Source organism: Castor canadensis, chromosome 8, assembly GCF_047511655.1.
Source record: "Castor canadensis chromosome 8, mCasCan1.hap1v2, whole genome shotgun sequence".
NCBI lineage: Eukaryota > Metazoa > Chordata > Mammalia > Rodentia > Castoridae > Castor > Castor canadensis.
In genome coordinates, this window is record NC_133393.1 from 59,162,230 (window position 1) to 59,185,325 (window position 23,096).

General features: G+C 36.8%; 1 protein-coding gene across 5 annotated transcripts in view; it reads right to left on the bottom strand.

The window, feature by feature from the left end:
- Nucleotides 1–23,096, bottom strand: part of Ccdc91 (coiled-coil domain containing 91) — a 347,069-nt gene that overhangs the window by 180,517 nt on the left and 143,456 nt on the right. For all 5 annotated transcript variants that reach the window (XM_074083034.1, XM_074083030.1, XM_074083031.1 and 2 more), the window contains one exon: nucleotides 17,709–17,786. In XM_074083034.1, coding sequence (XP_073939135.1) covers nucleotides 17,709–17,786 — 78 coding nt within the window. The remainder of the gene's footprint in view (nucleotides 1–17,708; nucleotides 17,787–23,096) is intronic.

Consider the following 23,096-nt stretch of genomic DNA (forward strand, 5'->3'; position numbering starts at 1 on the left):
TTAAGGAAAACAAGGCATGAGTTTAAATATCTTGATATAAGTCAAATCCTTGTTTGTTAGTGACAACTAAAAATTCACTTTTTTCTTAACAATCAGAAACAGGGAGCAGCCCAACTTACATTCAGTTTGGCTTCTTCAGAGGTTTTTTTTTTGGTATGGAAAAATTTCCCAGTGATTTCAATAGGTTATAACACACACACATATACACATATGCATATGCATACACCAAGCACATTCACACCCACACAATTTTGACAGGGTTAATAATAGATGATTTAAAGTGGGGATGGCTGAAGGGGAACAGAGTAACAGACAAAAAGTACAAAGGCTCACAATTCCTTTGGGGTAGCAAAATGACTTACAGAACCTTAAAAATACAGCTACACAAACCCTATCTACACCCATGAATTTACCATGGAAGAAACCTGCCTCTGTATTTGTGCTTTTCAAAGCCAAACAAGAAATTTATTATGTGCTATATACTATTTGAGAACAGAAAGGTTAAGATGCCCTAATCAGTACTCAATGCACCTTAAAACAAAAGAGCATTAACACTCGTGTCACTTATCTTAAAAATACAAGACACCATACATCGTAGATAGTAAACTTTGATAGATAAAACTATGATTTATCTGAAGTCTGAGCCAGTCCACATATAAGAAATAACAATTTCAAGACAAAAGCTCCATTAAGCAAGTAAAAGAAAATTCTTCTGCTGCTTTCAGTAAGCAATCTTAGATGTGGCAGACTCTGTGGAAAGCCTTCTAAGATCTACGTGTACTTTACTGTTGTTAATCATCAGGATAAAAGATTTTTAAAATCATGACATAAAGGAAAAAGGAAATAAACAAAATTAAGCATTAAACATTATGGGAAAGCTGGCATATGTAGCACATTAGGGTGGTTTTAGATTTGTTTTCTTCTATACTTTAATAGTCCTTTTCATCATTCTGCAGTGAGCTATTTATTCCCTAAATGAACAAAAAGAATGATAGCTTTTAAACAGGAGCCCAGCATTATGAAGGGCTGGGCCACCATCTCTTTCTCTTAAGTGGTATTTCTAAAGAGTTAGTGACAACAATCTGCACCAAATCATTTTGAATACTAAACTAATTAGCAATCAGCCATAAGATAATGAAAAGGTATTGCTATGCTAGAAAATCAATGATGCTAAACATAATAACTAAACAATTAACATTTATTAAAGGATAAATTATTGACTATACAGTATTTGGTTTTTTTACTGCATACCCACACACAACTGTTAATAGGTTCCATGGTTTATTCCCTCATTTACTAAAAAAGAAACTAAAAGTGGTATTTTAATAAGTTGTTCAAGATCACACTAATAAGTAGACAGCAGAGGGGGACTCATATCTGAGTCTGTGTGACTTCAAAAATCTAGGCTCTGAGTCAATCAGCCCTACTAATAGAAGTACTTAGCAGAACCAATGTAGAAATATTGCTAGGTATGTAACGTTCCTTCAGGTGATTGTAAAATAAAGATGTGCAGACATTATATACAACCACGAAAGACAGAATAAGATGACAACACAAGGCCTAATAATACAGGCATCTTAAAGCTGCTTAAACAAGGGATCGAGTGCAGATCTTCAGGCAACTCCAACAGCAAATGACTTCATAGTACTCAGAAGGCTGAGGCAGGAGGATGGCAAGTTCAAGGCCGGCTAGGCTACATAGTGAGTTCCCCTGGAATGCAAAAAAACAAACAAAAAAAGGATGGGCAAGGTGACACACATCTAAAATACTAGCTATTCAGGAGGCAGAGATAGGAGGATTGTGGTTCAAAGCCAGCCCAGGAAAGAGTTAGTGAGACGACATCAAAAAATGAGCCAAATATGGTAGCCCACACCTGTAAACCCAGTTACTTGGAAGGTAGAGGTAGGAGGATGTTGGTCCACGGTCAGCCCAGGCAAAAGCATGATACCCTATCTGAAAAACACACTAAAAGCAAAAGGGTTGAGGTTGTGGTTCGCATGATAAAGCCCTCATGTGTGAGGATATGAATTCAATCTCCAGTACTGGAATGGCAATGGAGGCAAAGGGAACCTCTACCCCAAATAGACATTATTTAAGCAAGTCAAATTAGCAAAACCAATCATCTAAAGTCTCTAGAGCTGGATCAAAGAGCTTACTTAAGTTGACAGGCACTTGATCAACATAATGTACAGCATCTTGGTAAGACCACAAGGCTATGGGTCTCAAGAGAGGGACATTAGCTACCAACAAAAGCCATCAAGGCTTAATGAAGGGAGTCCTTACATAGGAGGCAAAAGGCACTTTTCTCTCCAAAATGCTAGTGTAGAAGAGCTATTCCTGGTGGTTTCAGTGGTTGATGAGCACCAGCAGATCTTATTTGCTTTACCTCTGTGCTGCAAGAAGGCTTACACTATGCAGAGGCAGAGCCACCCACTCTGCTATGCCTAATCCCTGCTATGTAGGGAAGTGCTGTGATGGAAGCTGATAAAGAATACAACTCTCCTTTCATGAATACCTTTATATTGTAAGAGAGCTATTGGATTGCCCTCTGTGGTCAAGTGTCAGTTCTATCTATTCTAACTTCCTGAAGCAAAAAACCTATTCTAGGGAGATCCACCAGCTAAAATAACTGGAAGAACTCACTCTCCAAGGTCTGCACTATGAAAACTCTGTAATAGGCAATAGTGGCAGTATGTCGCAAATGTACTACCTGCCCACCTTTTCCTTACAGTAGGTGCAGCTCCAAAAGGACTATATGGATAGGAAAACCAAGGATGAACAAATTAACCATCCTAGTCTTCCAGTGCCTACTCATATTAAATACATTCCCTAATAATAAAGACTTACAGAAAACCTCAAAGACTGTCTTATGCAAACTGCCCCTTCCAAGAGAGATGACTATAACTGAATCAGAAGATGGAGCAACGGATGGTCCAGGGTATGGCGAAAAACAATGTAGCACTCAGAAATTAATAGGTGCTAACAGTTAGTTGTATAAATACATAGTTGAGAAAAATCAGAGCTCAACAGGAACATCAGGGAAAGAGGCAGCCGAAAAGAGCCTGGCTCTTAAAATCTTCTGTGACATTGATCCTAAATAACACACACATGCCCATCACTGACATGTCAAAGAGCAAAATCAGAGGCTGTACAAGGTGAAAGAAGCAGACTTCATCAAATTAGCCTAGCCAAGTCACGAGTCAAACAATTAAAAAAGAAAAAAAAACTCGAATAAACAAGTACATATAGCAATATGTAAAATCAATCTTATTATTAAATGCTAGCAAAGAATAATTTGGACATTAAATTATCAAAACAATATAATTTACAATGCCATGCAAGAACAAAAAGAATATTAGGAAACATTATTAAAAGAAATAAATGAAGATATAAATAAATGTAAAGGTACATATTCTTTGTTTGGTTATGGGGATTGGACCTAGGGCTTGGAGCATGCTAGGGAAGTGCTCTACCACTTTAGTAGAGCTACCACTTTAGTAGTGGTACAGCACTTCAGTTCAAAGATACTTTATTATGCACAAGAAAACTATTGAAGTCCTACCTAGACTTTTGAAGGAGTACTCATACAGATCCTAAAATTCAAATGGAAATGAAAGGAACACAAAAATAGCCAAAAAAATTTTCAAAAGGTTACACAACTCATACTTTCTGATTTTGAAACATAACACAAACCTACAGTAATCAAAACAGTATGGGACTCACATGAGGGTAGGCATGGACTCTCAATGCAGAGTCCAGAAATAAATCTGCACATACAAAGTCAATTTATAATCTTTGCCTCAAACCTTATAATCTTTGTAAGATCATTCTAACATTGGTATCAGCTCAATGTTATCTTTTTTTTTTTTTTCAGTCAACATTAGATTTTCCTGTTTCTTGGTATGGGTACTGTTTTCAAATGGAAGTAGTTAAAATCTTGTTTTAGCAAACCTCCTCTGAAATGACACCACTTTAGCAGAGAGGAAAGAAAGAAGGAACCTTAAGGTAGGATGGAAGTCCAGGTACCAAACTCAGCCTCCAATATTACCCAGAGTGGGAGCAAGGATCTCCTTGTAATTGCTAGGCACAACTGGGAGTTCAGCTTCTCACTGATGGGAAAGTCTCCAATGATAATACCCTGGTTGGGAGAAGTAAGATGCACATTATTGTTCCCCACATAACCTCTACTGAAACCACAGTGGGGTGTCCTTATTGCCACCAAGCAGTAATCCTGGCTCAATGACATCCCAACACTGGGAAAGGAGTGCCCCATCAGTATTAGATGGGGGTGGAGTCTGGGCTTCACACCTGGCCTATGCTGACACTGATGGAAAAGGGATTTTCAGTCCAAAGTGAATGATTCCTGCTTCCCCAGAGCCATCTTCTTTGATGTCACCCCAGTGGAGAGAAGGAAGGGAACCTCATTATAGCCTAATAAGGATAGAATGGAAACCTAGATTCCCCTTCTAACAAGCCCTTGTTGGCAAAATGAGGAGTTAGCCTGAAGTTTTTTCTATTGTGTTTGGTGGTAGAAGAAAGGCTATACCAAATGGTCTTGCTAAGTGGATGCCTTCCTGATCTTTTGGCTGAGACAGCACACTTACATTTGTGCCTTTTTGTATTTATTAGTTATTTACTTCTCTAGCACCTAGTCTAGAGCAAATAAGAAAAAAAAAAGAAGGAAAGAGAGAGAGAGAAAGAGAGGGGGGGAGGGAGGGAGGGAGGAAGGAAGGAAGATACCTTCCTACATAATTACTTGGGTCCCAAGGTTACTAGACAGTGAACTTTTTCTTTCTGACTTCTAGGGATTTGCATCTATTTAATATTTGATATACAGGATTTTTCTACCTGCTCGTAGTAGGAAGAAGTAGGCAAAGTATGTATTCTTCATATTTCTGAAAGTAAAAGCTGATGCAAAAACAACACATCTTCCTGCACAGTTTTCTTAAGTTTTTATATTTTTGTTTTACTTTATTTGGTATTTCCCTCTTTCTTTACAAATGAAATTGTTTTTACAAACTCCTCAACAATATCTGAACTCATCTGAGAGAGGAAAAATGTGTTTGATTACATCTAGTCCAAGATAATATATAAGATCCCAGAAACTAGGAATGGGGGGAAGGGTAGCAGATTTCTCTACTCAGGTTGCATATTTGAATAAATACCTGTGGAGGTGAGGCAAGATGAGAGAGGTAGTAGTATAAGCACCTGAAAACTAAAATGTCAGGGAAAGCTATTGCTTTAGACTTGCTCCTTCCCAAGTATGGCATATATGCGTGCACAGCTGTGAAGAAGTGAAACACTGGCAAGTGCTCCTCAACTTACAATGGATTTACATCCATAAGCACATAAGCAATGATAAAACCTTCAGAACATTTAACTTTTAATATACATATATATAATATGTAAAATATGAATGTAAAATAAAAACTCTTTGAAAAATATGTCACTTAAAGCCCCAAAGAAATACACACATATGCATTTTATATTTGTGTGTATATATATATGTATATATACATATGTACACACACACACATATATCCAAAAACTTTAAGTCTTTCCACCTTTTGCCTTAACAGAAAAAGAAGATAGCTCAAAACAAATATTGATATAGGAGTTTTTTCTCCAACTCACAAACTTTAAAGCTGGTTTAGATTAAAGAATAAAAATCACATTATAAAAGGGCCAACATTCACAGCTATAAAAACCAGGCATTTCAATTCCCATCAAAATTCCAATGACATTCATTAAAGAGATTGAAAAATCTACTGTTAAATTTATATGGAAACACAAGAGGCCACGAATAGCCAAGGCAATACTCAGTCAAAAGAACAATGCAGGAGGTATCACAATACCTGACTTCAAACTATATTACAAAGCAGTAACAATAAAAACAGCATGGTACTGGCACAAAAACAGACATGAAGACCAGTGGAACAGAATAGAGGATCCAGATATGAAGCCACACAACTATGAGCAACTTATCTTTGACAAAGGAGCTAAAAATATATGATGGAGAAATAGCAGCCTCTTCAACAAAAACTGCTGGGAAAACTGGTTAGCAGTCTGCAAAAAACTGAAACTAGATCCATGTATATCACCCTATACCAAGATTAACTCAAAATGGATCAAGGATCTTAATATCAGACCCCAAACTCTTAAGTTGATACAAGAAAGAGTAGGAAATACTCTGGAGTTAGTAGGTATACGTAAAAACTTTCTCAATGAAACCCCAGCAGCACAGCAACTAAGAGATAGCATAGATAAATGGGACCTCATAAAACTAAAAAGGACTGATAACCAGAATATACAGGGAACTTAAAAAACTAAATTCTCCCAAAACTAATGAACCAATAAAGAAATGGGCATGTGAACTAAACAGAACTTTCTCAAAAGAAGAAATTCAAATGGCCAGAAAACACATGAAAAAATGCTCACCATCTCTAGCAATAAAGGAAATGCAAATTAAAACCACACTAAGATTCCACCTCACCCCTGTTAGAATAGCCATCATCAGCAACACCACCAACAACAGGTGTTGGCGAGGATGCGGGGAAAAAGGAACCCTCTTACACTGTTGGTGGGAATGTAGACTAGTACAACCACTCTGGAAAAAAATTTGGAGGCTACTTAAAAAGCTGGACATCGATCTACCATTTGATCCAGCAATACCACTCTTGGGGATATACCCAAAAGACTGTTACTCCAGAGGCACCTGCACATCCATGTTTATTGCAGCACTATTCACAATAGCCAAGTTATGGAAACAGCCAAGATGCCCCACCACTGACGAATGGATTAAGAAAATGTGGTATCTATACACAATGGAATTTTATGCAGCCATGAAGAAGAACGAAATGTTATCATTCGCTGGTAAATGGATGGAATTGGAGAACATCATTCTGAGTGAGGTTAGCCTGGCCCAAAAGACCAAAAATCGTATGTTCTCCCTCATATGTGGACATTAGATCAAGGGCAAACACAACAAGGGGATTGGACTATGAGCACATGATAAAAGCGAGAGCACACAAGGGAGGGGTGAGGATAGGTAAGACACCTAAAAAACTAGCTAGCATTTGTTGCCCTTAATGCAGAGAAACTAAAGCAGATACCTTAAAGCAACTGAGGCCAATAGGAAAAGGGGACCAGGAACTAGAGAAAAGGTGAGATCAAAAAGAATTAACCTAGAAGGTAACACCCACGCACAGAAATCAATGTGAGTCAATGCCCTGTATAGCTATCCTTATCTCAACCAGCAAAAACCCTTGTTCCTTCCTATTATTGCTTATACTCTCTGTACAACAAAATTAGAGATAAGGGCAAAATAGTTTCTGCTGGGTATTGAGGGGGGGGAGCAGGAGGGGGTGGAGTGGGTGGTAAGGGAGGGGGTGGGGGCAGGGGGGAGAAATGACCCAAGCCTTGTATGCACATATGAATAATAAAAGAAAAATAAAAAAAAAAAAAAAAACAGGCATTTTTAAATGACCTGCATAGACAATTTATAATATGATCACAAAAATGACCTTTCATATCCCAAGACATATTTAGCAGACTATGTTAATACTCTAGGTCTTATTTTTTTAAAAAATATAATTCATTATCTACCTTTTCTACTTTTATCTAAGTGACTTCTCTTTTTCAGTAGTAGTGCAAAGAGGTTTCATCATGAAATTTCCATACAAGCATATAATGTACTTTTGTCAAATTCACTCCTCTATTACTCTTTCTCACCTCCCTCCCCACTTTTCAAATAATTTTTATTCAGTGGCATTATTCTATCTAAGTTACTTCTTACAGGAAGATTTTGACATTACATTATTTGCAATAATAATAATTTCTATCAAGTCTAGTGATAAAGTTTAATCAATAAAAAATTTCTACATCAATATTACAGGAAATTTTTAAATTTTATTGTAATAAAACAAAGTCATATGGAATAAGGACAGCAAAAAAAAAAAAACTTAAGCTGGGTACTGATGGCTCATGCCTGTAATCCTAGCTACTCAGGAGGCAGAGATCAGGACGATCACGGTTCAGAACCACCCGGGGAAAAAGATTGCAAGACCCTATCTTGAAAAACCCTTCACAAAAAAATTAGGGATGCTGTAGTAGCTCGAGGTAAAGATCCTGAGTCCAAGTCCCAGTACTGCAAAATAATAATAATAATAATAATAGATTAAGTATGATAATTTTTGAAACATGTCAAACTAAATAGCAAGATATGAGCATATGTGTATCCAAATATGAAAGAAAACCCCATAGACAGATGTACATTACACAGGCAAAAGTAACTACATCTGGGAGAATGGTTAGAACTTGATTTCAACAAGAACACATTCTCCATTACTTTTGAAAAAACAATGCTCTTATTATCATATAAAATTTAAGGTGAAAAAAATAGAGGGAGGCTCCAAGATAGCAACTAGAGTGCAGAAGCAGACAGCATGAGCTTCAAAAATCAAAAATCTTGCTGAGATGCTGGAGCCACACATGGCAGAAAAAAAGCACCAAGAAGAATCAAAACTTCACACCCTGAACCCCCAGCCTATACAAAGCTTCTCCACGCCACATTACTCTGAGAAAACAGAAAGGCTCCCATGCCACCAGATGCCGGCTCCAAACATGCTTGAGAGACGCAGACCAACAGGTGAGCAAATAATCATCGCACAGTATTCCCAAAGCCACCCCTGGGAAAAACCAGCATAGCCCCCTGGACAGACTGAAGCCCTGCCCCCCCACACACAAAAAAACTGAATAATAAACAAGGAACTGAAAAGGAACACACAACAGAGGGTGCGGGGTGCTGTAAGTGCACAAGAGAAGGGTGGAGGGTCAAGGAGCTGATCTCCATGCAAACTTTCAGTAAACAAAGGCTGGAAAGGCAGAAGGGCTGACAGCAGGCGAGTGATAAGGCACTGCCTAAAATAGGACACATAACAGTCCGCAAAGCTCATCTCCTGAGCCAGCAAGCAACATCCAATTCAAACAACACTGCAAAATTGAAAAACAATCAGCAAACCATCACAACACGATGACAGCAGAGAGCCACCTGATGGATCTCTGACCTTGCCCCAGAGAAAGGGGATGAGGCAAAGAAACAAAATCCCAATAAACCAACACAGCAAAAACCCAACTCCAAAGCAGGATGGCTGGTGGGCCACACAGCTGATCTCTAGAACCTGAGGACAAGCCACAACTCACTAAGGAAGGAGGTGAATAAGCAGCTGAAGCTGAAAGAAAGGAAAAAAAAAAAAAAACTGGTGAGTCTCCCCAACCACCTAGCAAGACTAAGAGAGAGCTTCTGCTTAAATACCAACACAGGAGCAGATGCTGAAGGAGTAACACCAGACTTCGAAGACTGAAATTCTGTTGTTCCTGAACTTGAAATTTTTTTATGTGTTTGTTTGGTTTGTTCCCTGCTTGTTTGTCCACCTCTTCCTGCTGATTTCTTTTTTTTTCTTTCTTTGTTTTGTTAGTTTTACAATTGTGAGTAGGCTAATACTAAATTACACACAAACCAGAGACAGAAACATCATACATACTCTAACCTAAAACCCAGCACACCTACGAAACAAAATTAAACCAACGGAAAGAAAACAAGTGACTGAAACGGCCAATAGCCTATCGAGAACATAGATACACAGTACCAAGTGGAGTGATGGGAAAACAAAAAAGGAAGTAAACCATTCTCCCCCCAAAAATAATAATAATACAGGACTCAGAAGGCAATGAAGAAAATGGATACCCAATTCCAGACTCCAACAAAACAAAGATATACAAAGAACACAACAAAACACACAAGAACATTCTGAAAGAAGATATCAATCAAGTAATCACTGAGAATTTCATGGAGATGTTACTAGACATGGTCAACGAAAACATACAAGAGACACTCAAGAAATTCCAAGACAACAAAAATAAAGAATACAAGAATACAAAAAAATAAATAAATGAATTCATAGGAGCCCTAAATAAACACCAAAGTGACGCAGAGAATACTACAAATAGAGAGATAAATGAATTAAGAACTAAAATTGACAATTTTTTGAAGAGGAAGTGACTCATGATATGGAAAACCTAAGAAAAAATAATGAAACAGAAATACAAAACACGATGGAAGGCCACTCCAGCAGACTAGAACAAGCGCAAGACAGAATCTCAGAACTTGAAGATGAAATGAAAATTAAAGGAAAAACTGAAGAGCAGTAAGTCAAGCAACTCCAGACCTGTGAAAGGAATATGCAAGAACTCACCAACTCCATCAAAAGACCAAACCTGTGAATCATGAGCATTGAAGAAGACGAAGAGGTGCAATCAAAAGGAATTTGCAATATAGTCAACAAAATAATAACAGAAAATTTCCCAAATCTACAGAAAACTATGCCCATTCAGGTACATGAAGCCTCCAAGACACGAAACAGACTTCCAAAATAGAACTACCCCACAACGTATTATTATTAAAACAACAAGCACAGAGTATAGAGAAAGAATAATGAAGGCTGCAAGAGAAAAAACAAGTAACTTACAAAGGTAAACCCATCAAAATCACAGCAGATTTCTCAACAGAAACATTAAAAGCAAGAAAACCATGGGATGAAGTATTCTGGGCACTGAATGAAAACAACTTCAACCCTAGGATACCTACCCTGCAAAACTATCATTCAAAATAGATGGAGAAATTAAAGTCTTCCATGAAAAGCAGAAACTAAAACAATATATGACCACCAAGCCACCAATACAAAAGATTCTTCAAGGAATTCTGCACACAGAAAATGAAAGCAAACAAAAAACTATGAAAGGACAGGCAGTACCAAACCACAGGTGAACAAAAGACAAGAAAGTACAGAGATTCAACTGCACACAATCAAACCCTTAAATAACAAAAACAACTAAAAGACAGGAATCACCACATACCAATCAATACTAACACTGAATGTTAACAGACTTAATTCCCCCATCAAAAGACACTGTTTGATAACATTTCGTTCTTCTTCATGGCTGCATAAAATTCCATTGTGTATAGATACCACATTTTCTTAATCCATTCGTCAGTGGTGGGGCATCTTGGCTGTTTCCATAACTTGGCTATTGTGAATAGTGCCGCAATAAACATGGATGTGCAGGTGCCTCTGGAGTAACAGTCTTTTGGGTATATCCCCAAGAGTGGTATTGCTGGATCAAATGGTAGATCGATGTCCAGCTTTTTAAGTAGCCTCCAAATTTTTTTCCAGAGTGGTTGTACTAGTCTACATTCCCACCAACAGTGTAAGAGGGTTCCTTTTTCCCTGCATCCTCGCCAACACCTGTTGTTGGTGGTGTTGCTGATGATGGCTATTCTAACAGGGGTGAGGTGGAATCTTAGTGTGGTTTTAATTTGCATTTCCTTTATTGCTAGAGATGGTGAGCATTTTTTCATGTGTTTTCTGGCCATTTGAATTTCTTCTTTTGAGAAAGTTCTGTTTAGTTCACATGCCCATTTCTTTATTGGTTCATTAGTTCTGGGAGAATTTAGTTTTTTAAGTTCCCTGTATATTCTGGTTATCAGTCCTTTGTCTGATGTATAATTGGCAAATATTTTCTCCCACTCTGTGGGTGTTCTCTTCAGTTTAGAGACCATTTCTGGTAAATGGATGGAATTGGAGAACATCATTCTGAGTGAGGTTAGCCTGGCTCAAAAGACCAAAAATCGTATGTTCTCCCTCATATGTGGACATTAGATCAAGGGCAAACACAACAAGGGGATTGGACTATGAGCATATGATAAAAGCGAGAGCACACAAGGGAGGGGTGAGGATAGGTAAGACACCTAAAAAACTAGCTAGCATTTGTTGCCCTTAATGCAGAGAAACTAAAGCAGATACCTTAAAGCAACTGAGGCCAATAGGAAAAGGGGACCAGGAACTAGAGAAAAGGTGAGATCAAAAAGAATTAACCTAGAAGGTAACACCCACGCACAGGAAATCAATGTGAGTCAATGCCCTGTATAGCTATCCTTATCTCAACCAGCAAAACCCCTTGTTCCTTCCTATTATTGCTTATACTCTCTCTACAACAAAATTAGAGATAAGGGCAAAATAGTTTCTGCTGGGTATTGGGGGGGGGAGCGGGAGGGGGTGGAGTGGGTGGTAAGGGAGGGGGTGGGGGCAGGGGGGAGAAATGAACCAAGCCTTGTATGCACAAATGAATAATAAAAGAAAAATGAAAAAAAAAAAAGACACTGTTTGGAAAACTGTATTACAAAGGAAAATCCAACAGTCTGTTGCTTACAAGAGACCCATCTCATGGACAGAAACAAGCACTGGCTTAGGGTGAAAGGCTGGAAGAAGATTTACCAAGCCAATGGCCCCGAAAACAGTCAGGAGTAGCAATACTTAGCTCGGACAAAGCAAACTTCAAACTTACATTGATCAAATGAGATAAAGAAGGACACTCCATACTAATAAGAAATGAAATACACCAAAAGGAAATAACAATTGTCATCATGTCAACTGACCCAACATCAGTGTACCCAATTTCATCAAACATACTCTGAAGTACCTAAAAACTTATAGAGACTCCAACGCAGTGATGGTGGGAGACTTTAATACCCCCCTATCACCAATAGATAGGTCATCCAAACAAAAAAGCAATAAAGAAATTCTAGAATTAAATCACACCATAGATCAAATGGACATAGCAGATGTCTACAGAGTATTTCATCCAACTTCTGCACAATATACCTCTTAGCAGCCCATGGAACCTTCTCCAAAATTGATTATATCCTAGGGCACAAAGCAAGCCTCAGCAAATATAAGAAAACAGAAATAAACCCATGCATTTCATCTGATCACAATGCATTGAAAATAGAACTCAAAAACAAAAACAACAGTAAAAAACATGCAAACAATTGGAAGTTGAACAACACATTGCTCAATGATCAACGGGTCATTGATGAAATAAGAGAGGAAAGTAAAAGGTTCCTGGAAGTTAATGAAAATGAAAACAGGACCTACCATAACCTATGGAACACAGCAAAGGCAGTCCTAAGAGGAATGTTTATAGCCATGACAAGTGCATATATTAAAAGGACAGAAAAATCTCAAATCAATGACATAATGCTACATCTCAAACTCCTAATGCAAATCTCAAAACAAGCAGAAGGAGAGAACTAATAAAAATAAGGGCTAAAATTAATGAAATAGAAACAAACAAAAAAATCATACAAAGAATCAATAAAACAAAAAGCTGGTTCTTTGAAAAAATAAGTAAGATTGACAGACCACCTGGCAAACCTGACTAAAATGAGGAGAGAAAAAACCCAAATCAGTAAAATCAGAAATACAAAAGGGGAGATAACAACAAACACCATGGAGATCTAGGAAATCATCAGAGACTATTTTGAGAACCTATATTCTAATAAATTTGAAAATCTTGAAGAAATGGACAAATTTCTAGATGCTTATGACATCCAAAATTAAACCAAGAGGATATTAATCACCTGAATAGATCTATAACACAAAATGAAATTGAGGTAGCAATAGTCTCTCAAATAAGAAAAGTCCAGGACCTGAGAAGATTCACTGCTGAATTCTATCAGATCTTTAGAGAAGAACTAATACCAACCCTCCTTAAACTGTTCCACAAAATAGAAAGGGAAGGAACACTTCCTAATTCATTTTATGAAGCCAAAACCAGACAAAGACACCTCCAAAAAAGGAGAACTATAGGCCAATCTCCTTAATGAACATCAATGCAAAAATCTTCAATAAAATAACGGCAAACCAAATCCAACAACACATCAGAAAGATCATTCGCCACAACCAAGTAGGCTTCAACCCAGGGATGTAGGGGTGGTTCAACATATGCAAATCTATAAATGTAATATAGCACATTAATAGAAGCAAAGACAGAAACCACTTAATCATCTCAATAGATGCAGAAAATGCCTTCAATAAAATCCAATACTACTTCATGATAAAAGCAATATGAAAACTAGGAACAGAAGGAAAGTACCTCAACATTGTAAAGACTATACATGACAAACCTATAGCCAACATCATACTTAATGGAGAAAAACTGAAACCATTTCCCCTAAAATCAGGAACGAGACAAGGATGCCCACTAATCCCCACTCCTATTCAATATAGTACTGGAATTCCTAACCAGAACAATTGGGCAAGAAGAAGAAATAAAAGGAATACAAATGGGTAAAGAAGCTTTCAAATTATCCCCATTTTAGTCAACATGATCTTATACCTTAAGGACCCAAAAAACTCTACCCAAAAACTCCTAGACACCATAAACATCTACAGCAAGGTGACAGGACACAAAATCAACATACAAAAATCATTAGCTATTCTATACACCAATAACAAACAAACTGAGAAAGTATATATGGAAACAATTCCATTTACAATAGCTTCAAAAAAAAAATCAAATGCCTAGGAATAAATATAACAAAGGATTTATATCTCCTCCACAAGGAGAACTACAAACCCCTGAGGAAAGAGATCAAGGAAAACTACAGAAGTTGGAAAGATCTCCTGTGCTCATGGATTGGTAGAATCAACATAGTAAAAACAGTTATAGGACCAAAAATAATCTACATGTTTAATGCAATTCCCATCAAAATCCCAATGACATTCAGCACAGACACTGAAAAATCTACCCTAAAGTTCAAAACAAAAGAGACTACAAATTAGCTAAGGCAATACTCAGCAAAAAAGAGCAATGCTGGAGATATCACAATACCCAACTTCAAACTATATTACAAAGCAATAGCAATAAAAACAGCATGGTACTGGCACAAAAACAGACCCAAAGAGCACTGGAACAAAATACAGGACCCGGATATGAATCCACACAGTTATGCCCACCTTATTTTTGACAAAGACGCCAAAAACAGACGATGGAGAAAAGACAGCCTCTTCAATAAATGTTGCTGGTAAAAGTGGTTATCCGCCTGCAAAAAACTGAAACTAGATCCATGTTTATCACCCTATTCTAGTATCAACTCAAAATGGATCAAGGACCTTAATATCAGACCCAAAACTCTGAAGTTAGAAAAAGCAGGAAATACTCTGGAAGTAATAGATATAGGCAAGGACTTTCACAGTAGAACCTCAGCAGCTCAGCAACTAAAAGAAAGGATGTACAAATGGGACTTCATAAAATTAAAAAGGTTCTGCACAACAAAAGAAATGATCTCTTAACTGAAGAGACCACCCATAGAGTGGGAGAAAATATTTGCCAGCTATATATCAGACAAAGGATTGATAACAAGAATATACAGGGAACTTAAAAAACTAAACTCTCCCAACATCAATGAACCAATAAAGAAATGGGCAACTGAACTAAACAGAACTTCTCAAAAGAAGAAACTCAAATGGCCAAAAATCACATGAAAAAATGCTCAGCATCTCTAGCCATAAAGGAATGCAAATCAAAACTACACTAAGATTCCACCTCACCCCTGTTAGAATAGCCATCAAACAAAACACCACCAACAACAGGTTTTGGCGAGGATGTGGGGAAAAAGGAACCCTCATACACTGCTGGTGGGAATGCAAGCTAGTGAAACTACTCTACAAAAAAATACGGAGGATTCTTACAAATCTAAAGATAGATCTGCCATATGATCCAGCAATCCCACTTCTCGGGATATACCCAAAGGAATGTGACACAGGTTACTCCATGGACACCTGCACACCCATGTTTATTGCAGTGCTATTCACAATAGCTAAGTTATGGAAACAACCAAGATGCCCCACTACGGATGAATGGATTTTAAAAATGTGGTCCTTGTACACAGTGGAGTTTTACTCAGCCCTGAAGAAGAATGAAATCTTATCACTCTCAAGTAAACTGCAGAACATCATTCTGAACGAGGTTAGCCAGGCTCAGAAGACCAAAAATCACATGTTCCCCCTCGTATACGGACTTTAGATCTAGGATAAATACAGCAATGTTGTTGGACTTGGGTCACACAATAAGGGGAGAGCACATACGGCAGGTATGGGGATAGGTAGGAAACCCAAAACATGAAAGTGTTTGATGTTACCACTGCAGAGGAGCTAATACAGAAACCTTAAAGCCACAGAGGCCAATATGGGAAGGGGACCAGCAACTAGTGAAAAGGCCAGGTAGAGTTGAATCAATTTGGGTTGTAACACACTTGTGCATAGAAGCAATGCTAGGAATCTCTCTGTATAGCTATCCGTATCTCAACTAGCAAAAATGCTTTGTCTTTCTTATTATCGCTAATGTCTTCTCTTCAACAAAATTGGAGAAAAGGACAGAACAGGTTCTTCCTGAAGCAAGAGGGAGTCAGGGGGAGAGGGTGGGGGTGGGTGGCAGGGGGTTGAAATAGTCCACAATGTATGCACATGTGAATAAAAAATAAATTTTTAAAAGGTGAAAAAAGAATTTGACAGGAGATCATGGGAATTATAGTTCAAGGCCCACCTAGACAAAAAGTTTGTGAGACTCCATCTCAACCAATGACTAGGCATGATGGCAACATTTATCATCCCAGCTTTGTAAGGAAGTGCTAATAGGAAGATCTCAGTGTGGCCATTAGTGCATAATATGAGACCCTATCTCAAAAAGAACTAATTAAAAAGGGGTTGGTAGAGTAGATCAAGTGGTAGAATGCATTCCCAGCAGGCAAGACATCCTCAGTTCAAACCTCAGTATTGCCCCACCCCCTAAAAACTATTCCGACACTAAACACTCAATTTGTCTTAAAATTAAGTTTATGCAGATATAGAATGAAAAATAGCTTTTGAAATAATTATAAAGACTATACCAAGTATATTATGTATCATTGATACTGATAATCATAATTTCTATTATCACATGTATGTATCCAAATCTAACTTATAAAAAAAAAAGAGGGTATAATTTTTTACATTCATACTGTGCCTTAAGTTTTTTCCTCTACCAAAGGTAGAACCACATCAGAAATAAAATAAAGACAATATAGCAATTAGTTGTATGGCATTTTGTATTCAAACTTCTTCACTTGCTGATATTGTATTCTCAAATGTTTTATAAGTTTCACATATCTAAATCAGTATCTAACATTGTCATATAATCCACAAAGTATGCTTTTAATTAACATTTATTGATCAACTGAAAGGAATTCTATACCAAAATCAATTTTTATGGTTTGAATATGAAAAATGTCCCCCCAAGGCTCATGTGTTAAACATGTGCTTGCCAGCTGATGGGATCTTTTGGGAAGTGATTGGATCCTGAGGGCTCTTTCTCATCAATGGATTAATCCATTGATGGATTTATAATATGATGGAATTACTGGGAGGTGGTGGAAACAATGAGGTAGGATCTACTTGGAGAAAGCAGGTCACTGGGGAGGGTCCTGCAGAATATACCTGTTCCTGGTCCCTGGTTTTCTTTCTTTGCTTCCTGGCCACCAGGAGATAGGCAGCTTTGCTATACCACATGCTCTCCACAATGATTTTCAGTCTTTTCTTAAGCACAGATTGACTGGGCTGGGCAAGAATGGACTGAAACCATGACCAAAATAAATCTTTCCTGCTTTAAGGTGCTTGGTCAGGTATTCTGTAACAGTGACAAAAGGCAGACTAACACACAGGGCTGTATTATGCATCAATAATTTGTATGTTTCTACATGCCTACGTATGTAAAGTTCCTACAAAAGTTATCCAAGGTTTAAAAGAATAAGCAAAAGACTCTCAAGTCTCTACCTTATATTCATCCACAATAATGCTGAGGGCTTCATGACCAGCTTTCCTCATGTCTTCCAATTCTTGCTTATGTTTTTCCTGAAAGAAAAAGAAACTAAATACACAATTTGTTCTTCTGTTTTGTGTTTTAAAATAATAAACCCCTTGACTTTTGCTTCCCTGAATGGAAATAGAAAATTTTTTTTTAAAGTTCTGGAATTACAGCTAAGATATTGAGATGGTGTTCACGGAAGCACAGTTCACAGCTTCTAACATGCGAAAGGACTGCCATACAGTTAACCCTTATGACATGGGAAAGGAACATACAGCTGACCCTTACAACAGCTTCCTCCTAAGTGCAGAAGGAAGCTACACTAGCATCTTGAGCAAGGTAGTTCATGTTTGTTTACTGAGCCCACACCACCAGTGTAGTGACAGAAAATACATCACAACCCTGCTACTACACAGCCTTAAATAATCTATGACAATCAATTCCCAATTAAAAGGCATAGAGGATATTAAAACCCCCAACTAAAAACTCTACTCCAGATGCATAAATCCCAGCATTAAAAAAATTCCATGAAAAAAAATATGTCCCCTCCAAAAAATCAACTCCACAAATAAAAGAATTAAGTACTAGTGAAGAAGAACAAATCTCAAGCAATGTATTCAAAGAAACAATGACATGAATAATCAATGAAATTAAAGAGAAGAAATATAAGCAACTGAATGAATTCAAAGAGGATACAAAGTGAACAACTAACTGAATTCAAAGAGAATTCAAACAGCTGATTGAAATAAAGAAGACAATGCAGATTATGAAAGAAAAATTCAATAAAGATACAGAAATCCTGAAAAAGCATCAAGTTGAAATCTGGGAAATAAAAAGCTCAATATTCCAAGTAAAAACTTCAATTAAAAGTTTTGCTAACAGAGTAGAGAAGGTTGAAAATAAAGTTTCAGGAATTAAAGATAAAGAAGAGGAACTAGATCAATAAATCAAAGATAATAAAAAAATACTAATAAAACATGAATGGACCATGCAAGACCTCTGAGAACCCATAAAAAGACAAAAACTATTACTCATAAGTATAGAAGAAGAGATACAAACTAAATGCATGGATAACGTGCTCAGTAGCATAATAGCCAAGAACTTCCCCAGTCTTAAGAAAGGGAGAGAAATCCAAGACAGGAGGCTTTCAGACAACCAAACATGCAGAATCAGGACAGAAACATTCCCAGATATAATCAGAACACTAAATATGAAGAACATATTCATTCATATGAATGAATACAGAATGCAGGGAAAGAGAAGCCCCAAGTCACATATAAAGGCAAATTCTTCATAATAGCAGAAGATTTCTCAACACAAACTGTGAATTGATCAAGGATAACATATTTCAATCCCTGAAAAAAAAATTATCAATCTAGACTTGTCTATTTATCAAAACTATCATGATTGAGGATGAAATGAAGACCTTCCACAATAAACAAAAACTAAAGGAATTCATAACCACTAAATAAACACTGCCCTCCCCCAAAAAATACTTAAATGAATCTGATACACAGATGAAGAAGACAGCAGTCGGGAAAATGCAAGAAAGAATAAACCCCACTAGACCAGTAGATTAGCAACAAAGAAGAGGGAAAACATAAGCCCAAGAAACACAAATAAAGGACTGAAAATACTACATCACTTTCAATGTTAATAATAAATGTTAATGACCTCAATTCACCAATCAAAAGATATAGAATAGTGGGCTGAATTAAAATGCAAGACCCAACTTCTTATTGCTTACAAAAACACACATCTCACTGACAGAAACATTAGCTTAGAGTGAAAGGGTGGAAAAAATATCTCCAAACAAATGGACCCTAAAAACAGACATGAGTAGCTATACTTGTATGCAATAAAGCAGACTTCCAACCAAATCAGAAAAGACAATGCAAGTCATTTCATACTAATAAAGGGAACAATCCATCAGGAGTCAAAATAAGTCTTAGCACCAATGTGCTAAACATTAGTGGATCAAATTATATTTTTAAAAAACACTACTATACTTAAAAACACATACAGAGACCAACACAGTAATAGTGGGAAACTTCAACACTCTACTTTCACCAGCAGATAGGTCATCCAGACCAAAACTTCACAACAACATTGATTGACACGATAGACCAAATGCACTTAACACACATCTATGGAGTATGCCATCCAGCTACTGTAAATACACATTCTTCTCAGCAACGTATGGGACTCTCTCCAAAATATATCATATTTTAGGATATTAAGAAAACCTTAGCAAATGTAATAAAGTGTAAATAATCCCATATAAGGTATTATATCCAAACATAATGGAATAAAACTAACTAGAAACTACACTTACCAGAATCTTTGAGATACAGACACAAAGACCAATGGAACAGAAGACCCAGAAATAAATCAACGCAGTTACACCTACTTGATTTTTGACAAAGGAGCCCAAAAAAATACTTTGAAGAAAAGAAATCCTCTTCAACAAACGGTGCTGGGAAAATTGGACATCCACATGTAGAAAAGTGAAAATAGATCCCTTTCACTCTGCATTAATATCAATTGAAAATAGACCAAAGATCTCAATATAAGACCTAAAATTTGAAACTACTACTAACAGCACTGAAAGAATAGGAAAAACACTGGAACATATAGGCAGTGTAGCAATAACTTCCTGAATAGAATGCCAACAATTCAGCAAATAAGAGAAAGGATTAACAAATGTGTCTGCATCAAACTTAGAAATTTCTACATAGGAAAAACAGTTCCTAGACTGAAGACACAGCCTACACAATTGGAGAATATATTTACCAGTTGTACATCTGACAAGGGATTAACAACAAGAATATAGAAGGAATTCAAAAAACGAGCTCCACAAAGAATCCATAACCCACTGAATAAATGGGCAAATAAACTGAACAGAGTTGTCTCAAAAGAAAAAGTACAAATGGCCAACAAATACATGAAGAAATGCTCAACATCCCCGGCCACAAGGACAGAACAGATCCTTTTTGTGGGGTTGGTACCAATGAGATGACAGACTATGTGGGGAAAGAGTGTAGGAGGTTGAATATGGTGCAAATATTGTGCACACATGCATGTAAATGGAAAAAAATGAGATCTGTTGAAACTACTTCAGGAATGGGAGAGAGGAGAAGGAGAATGGTGAAGCAGGTGAATTCAACTATAATACATTGTTAAGAACTTTTGTAAATGTCACAATGTGCCCCAGCACAACAATAAAAAATCAAACAATAAAATAAATTTTAAAATATGTATGTATAAGTCATCTAAATATCTAACTCCTTAAACATTAAGGGACATGAAAGGTACACACAATATCATATTGAATACCTGGCAAGATAACTGCACTGAATTTAACCTTTAGATTCAATGTCCTATTCCCACTATAACCCAGATGTATGCATGTACATACGTGTCAGCAAATGTTCATGATCAGAGAGACTATTATGTAGATTGCATCACATTACACATTTACTTTTCAAATGGACCATGTGCACAGGAGGAATGCTAACATCAGTGGATAAAATATAAACATAATAACACAAAAAAGGAAATGGAAATCAAAATGACATTCAGATTTCACCTCTCTCTAGTTAGAATGATTATCATCAAGAAATACAAACAATTAGTGGTGGGAGGCCCATGGGAGAGAGTAGGGTCCGGGGTGGGGGTGAACATGAGTGAAGTACACTTTATATATATTTTATATATATATGCATGAAAGTAGCATAGTGAAACCCACAAAATGCTGTTTAAAAAGGAGGGAATGTCAGAGGGACACTATGGAGAGCAGTATGGAGGTTCCTTAAAAAACTAAAACAGAACTACATCATCATCCAATGATACCACTCCTAGACATATATCTAAATGAATCTAAGTCAGGATACAATAAAGACACTTATACACCAAGCTTATGGTAGCACTACAATAGCCAAGCTATGGAATCACCCCAGATTACCATAGAATTAATTAATGGATTAAGAAAATGTGATATATATACATAAGGAAAACAGAATAAAATTATGCCATTTACAGATAAATGGACTGAACTGGAGATCATCAATGTTAAGGGAAGTAAACAAAGTTCAGAAAGAAAAAAAGTAGCATATTTTTTCTTATATGTGGACCCTGTAATTAAAAGATATACACATAATACATACAGGATCACATACACATATATATTTATAGAATATGTTTATAATCATGGGACTATTTGAGGGGATCAGCAGGAAGGGGGAGAGAAAGAATGACAAAGAATGAATAATATTGCATCTATGTATGAAGAAGGCATAACAAACGTACTGAAAGCTGTTGAATAGAAAGGTAGGGGGATAGGGAAACAGACAGTAATAGTGGGGGTTAATATGATTAAAGTACAATATACTCATGTGAAAGTACCAAAACAAAACCCCTTTGAACAATGAATATACACTTTAAAAAAGAAGGGCACGAATATAAAACAGGTCCTGTTTAGGGTTAGGTACTAGTGGGAGGTTGAAAGAAGAGGGTAAAGGAGGATGAATATGGCCAATGTATTTAATATGCTTGTATGAAAATAAAGCAATGAAACCTGTTGAAATTCTTTTAAGAAGGGGGCAAGGAAGATGAGAGAGAAGGGCTGAATATAACCAACGTACATTGTAAGCACATATAGAGATGTCAAAATCCCTCAGTACAACTAATATATGCTAATATTTTTTAAAGTTCTGTTTAAAGCATTGGAAAGAATTTAGGTTATGAAGTGTTAAAGGGAAACAATTACTGAGAGACTACAACCATGCTAAGAGGTGCAAAAACCCATGGGATATTTGGCAAGTCTTAACACAGACCAACATGGAGGCTTGTATTACAGCAACAAGTCCAGGCATTTCTATTTTGTATTTTTTCTCCAGGTGTTTCTAACATCCCAAAGTTTGAGAATCACTACACTAAAGTGACTAGACCCAAGTCTACCTGCCTTGGAATGGAAAGGATGAACTCTCTCTGGAGGATGTTAACATCCTACTGATCCTGTCCAGCTTCTCAAATATAATGTCCAGCTTTCAATACAAAGTTATCAGAGACAAAACAGACAAAGCAGACAAAACAGACAAAACAAACAAAACAAAGGAAAAAAAGAGAAGACAAAGAAATCCATGAGTATTTCAGATACCAGTTATCAAAGAGTTTTAAATAAATATGTAAACGTTTTTAATGTCTAACAATCGTAGGAAAGAGCAAAAATGGACAGATTTAGCTGAAATGAAAAAAATACTAGAAAACATAACTTGTGAGAACCAAAACTAGAATTATGAAATTTGAATAGTTCAATATGCGTTTAAAGAAAGTCAATCTGCATTAACTTTAAAAAA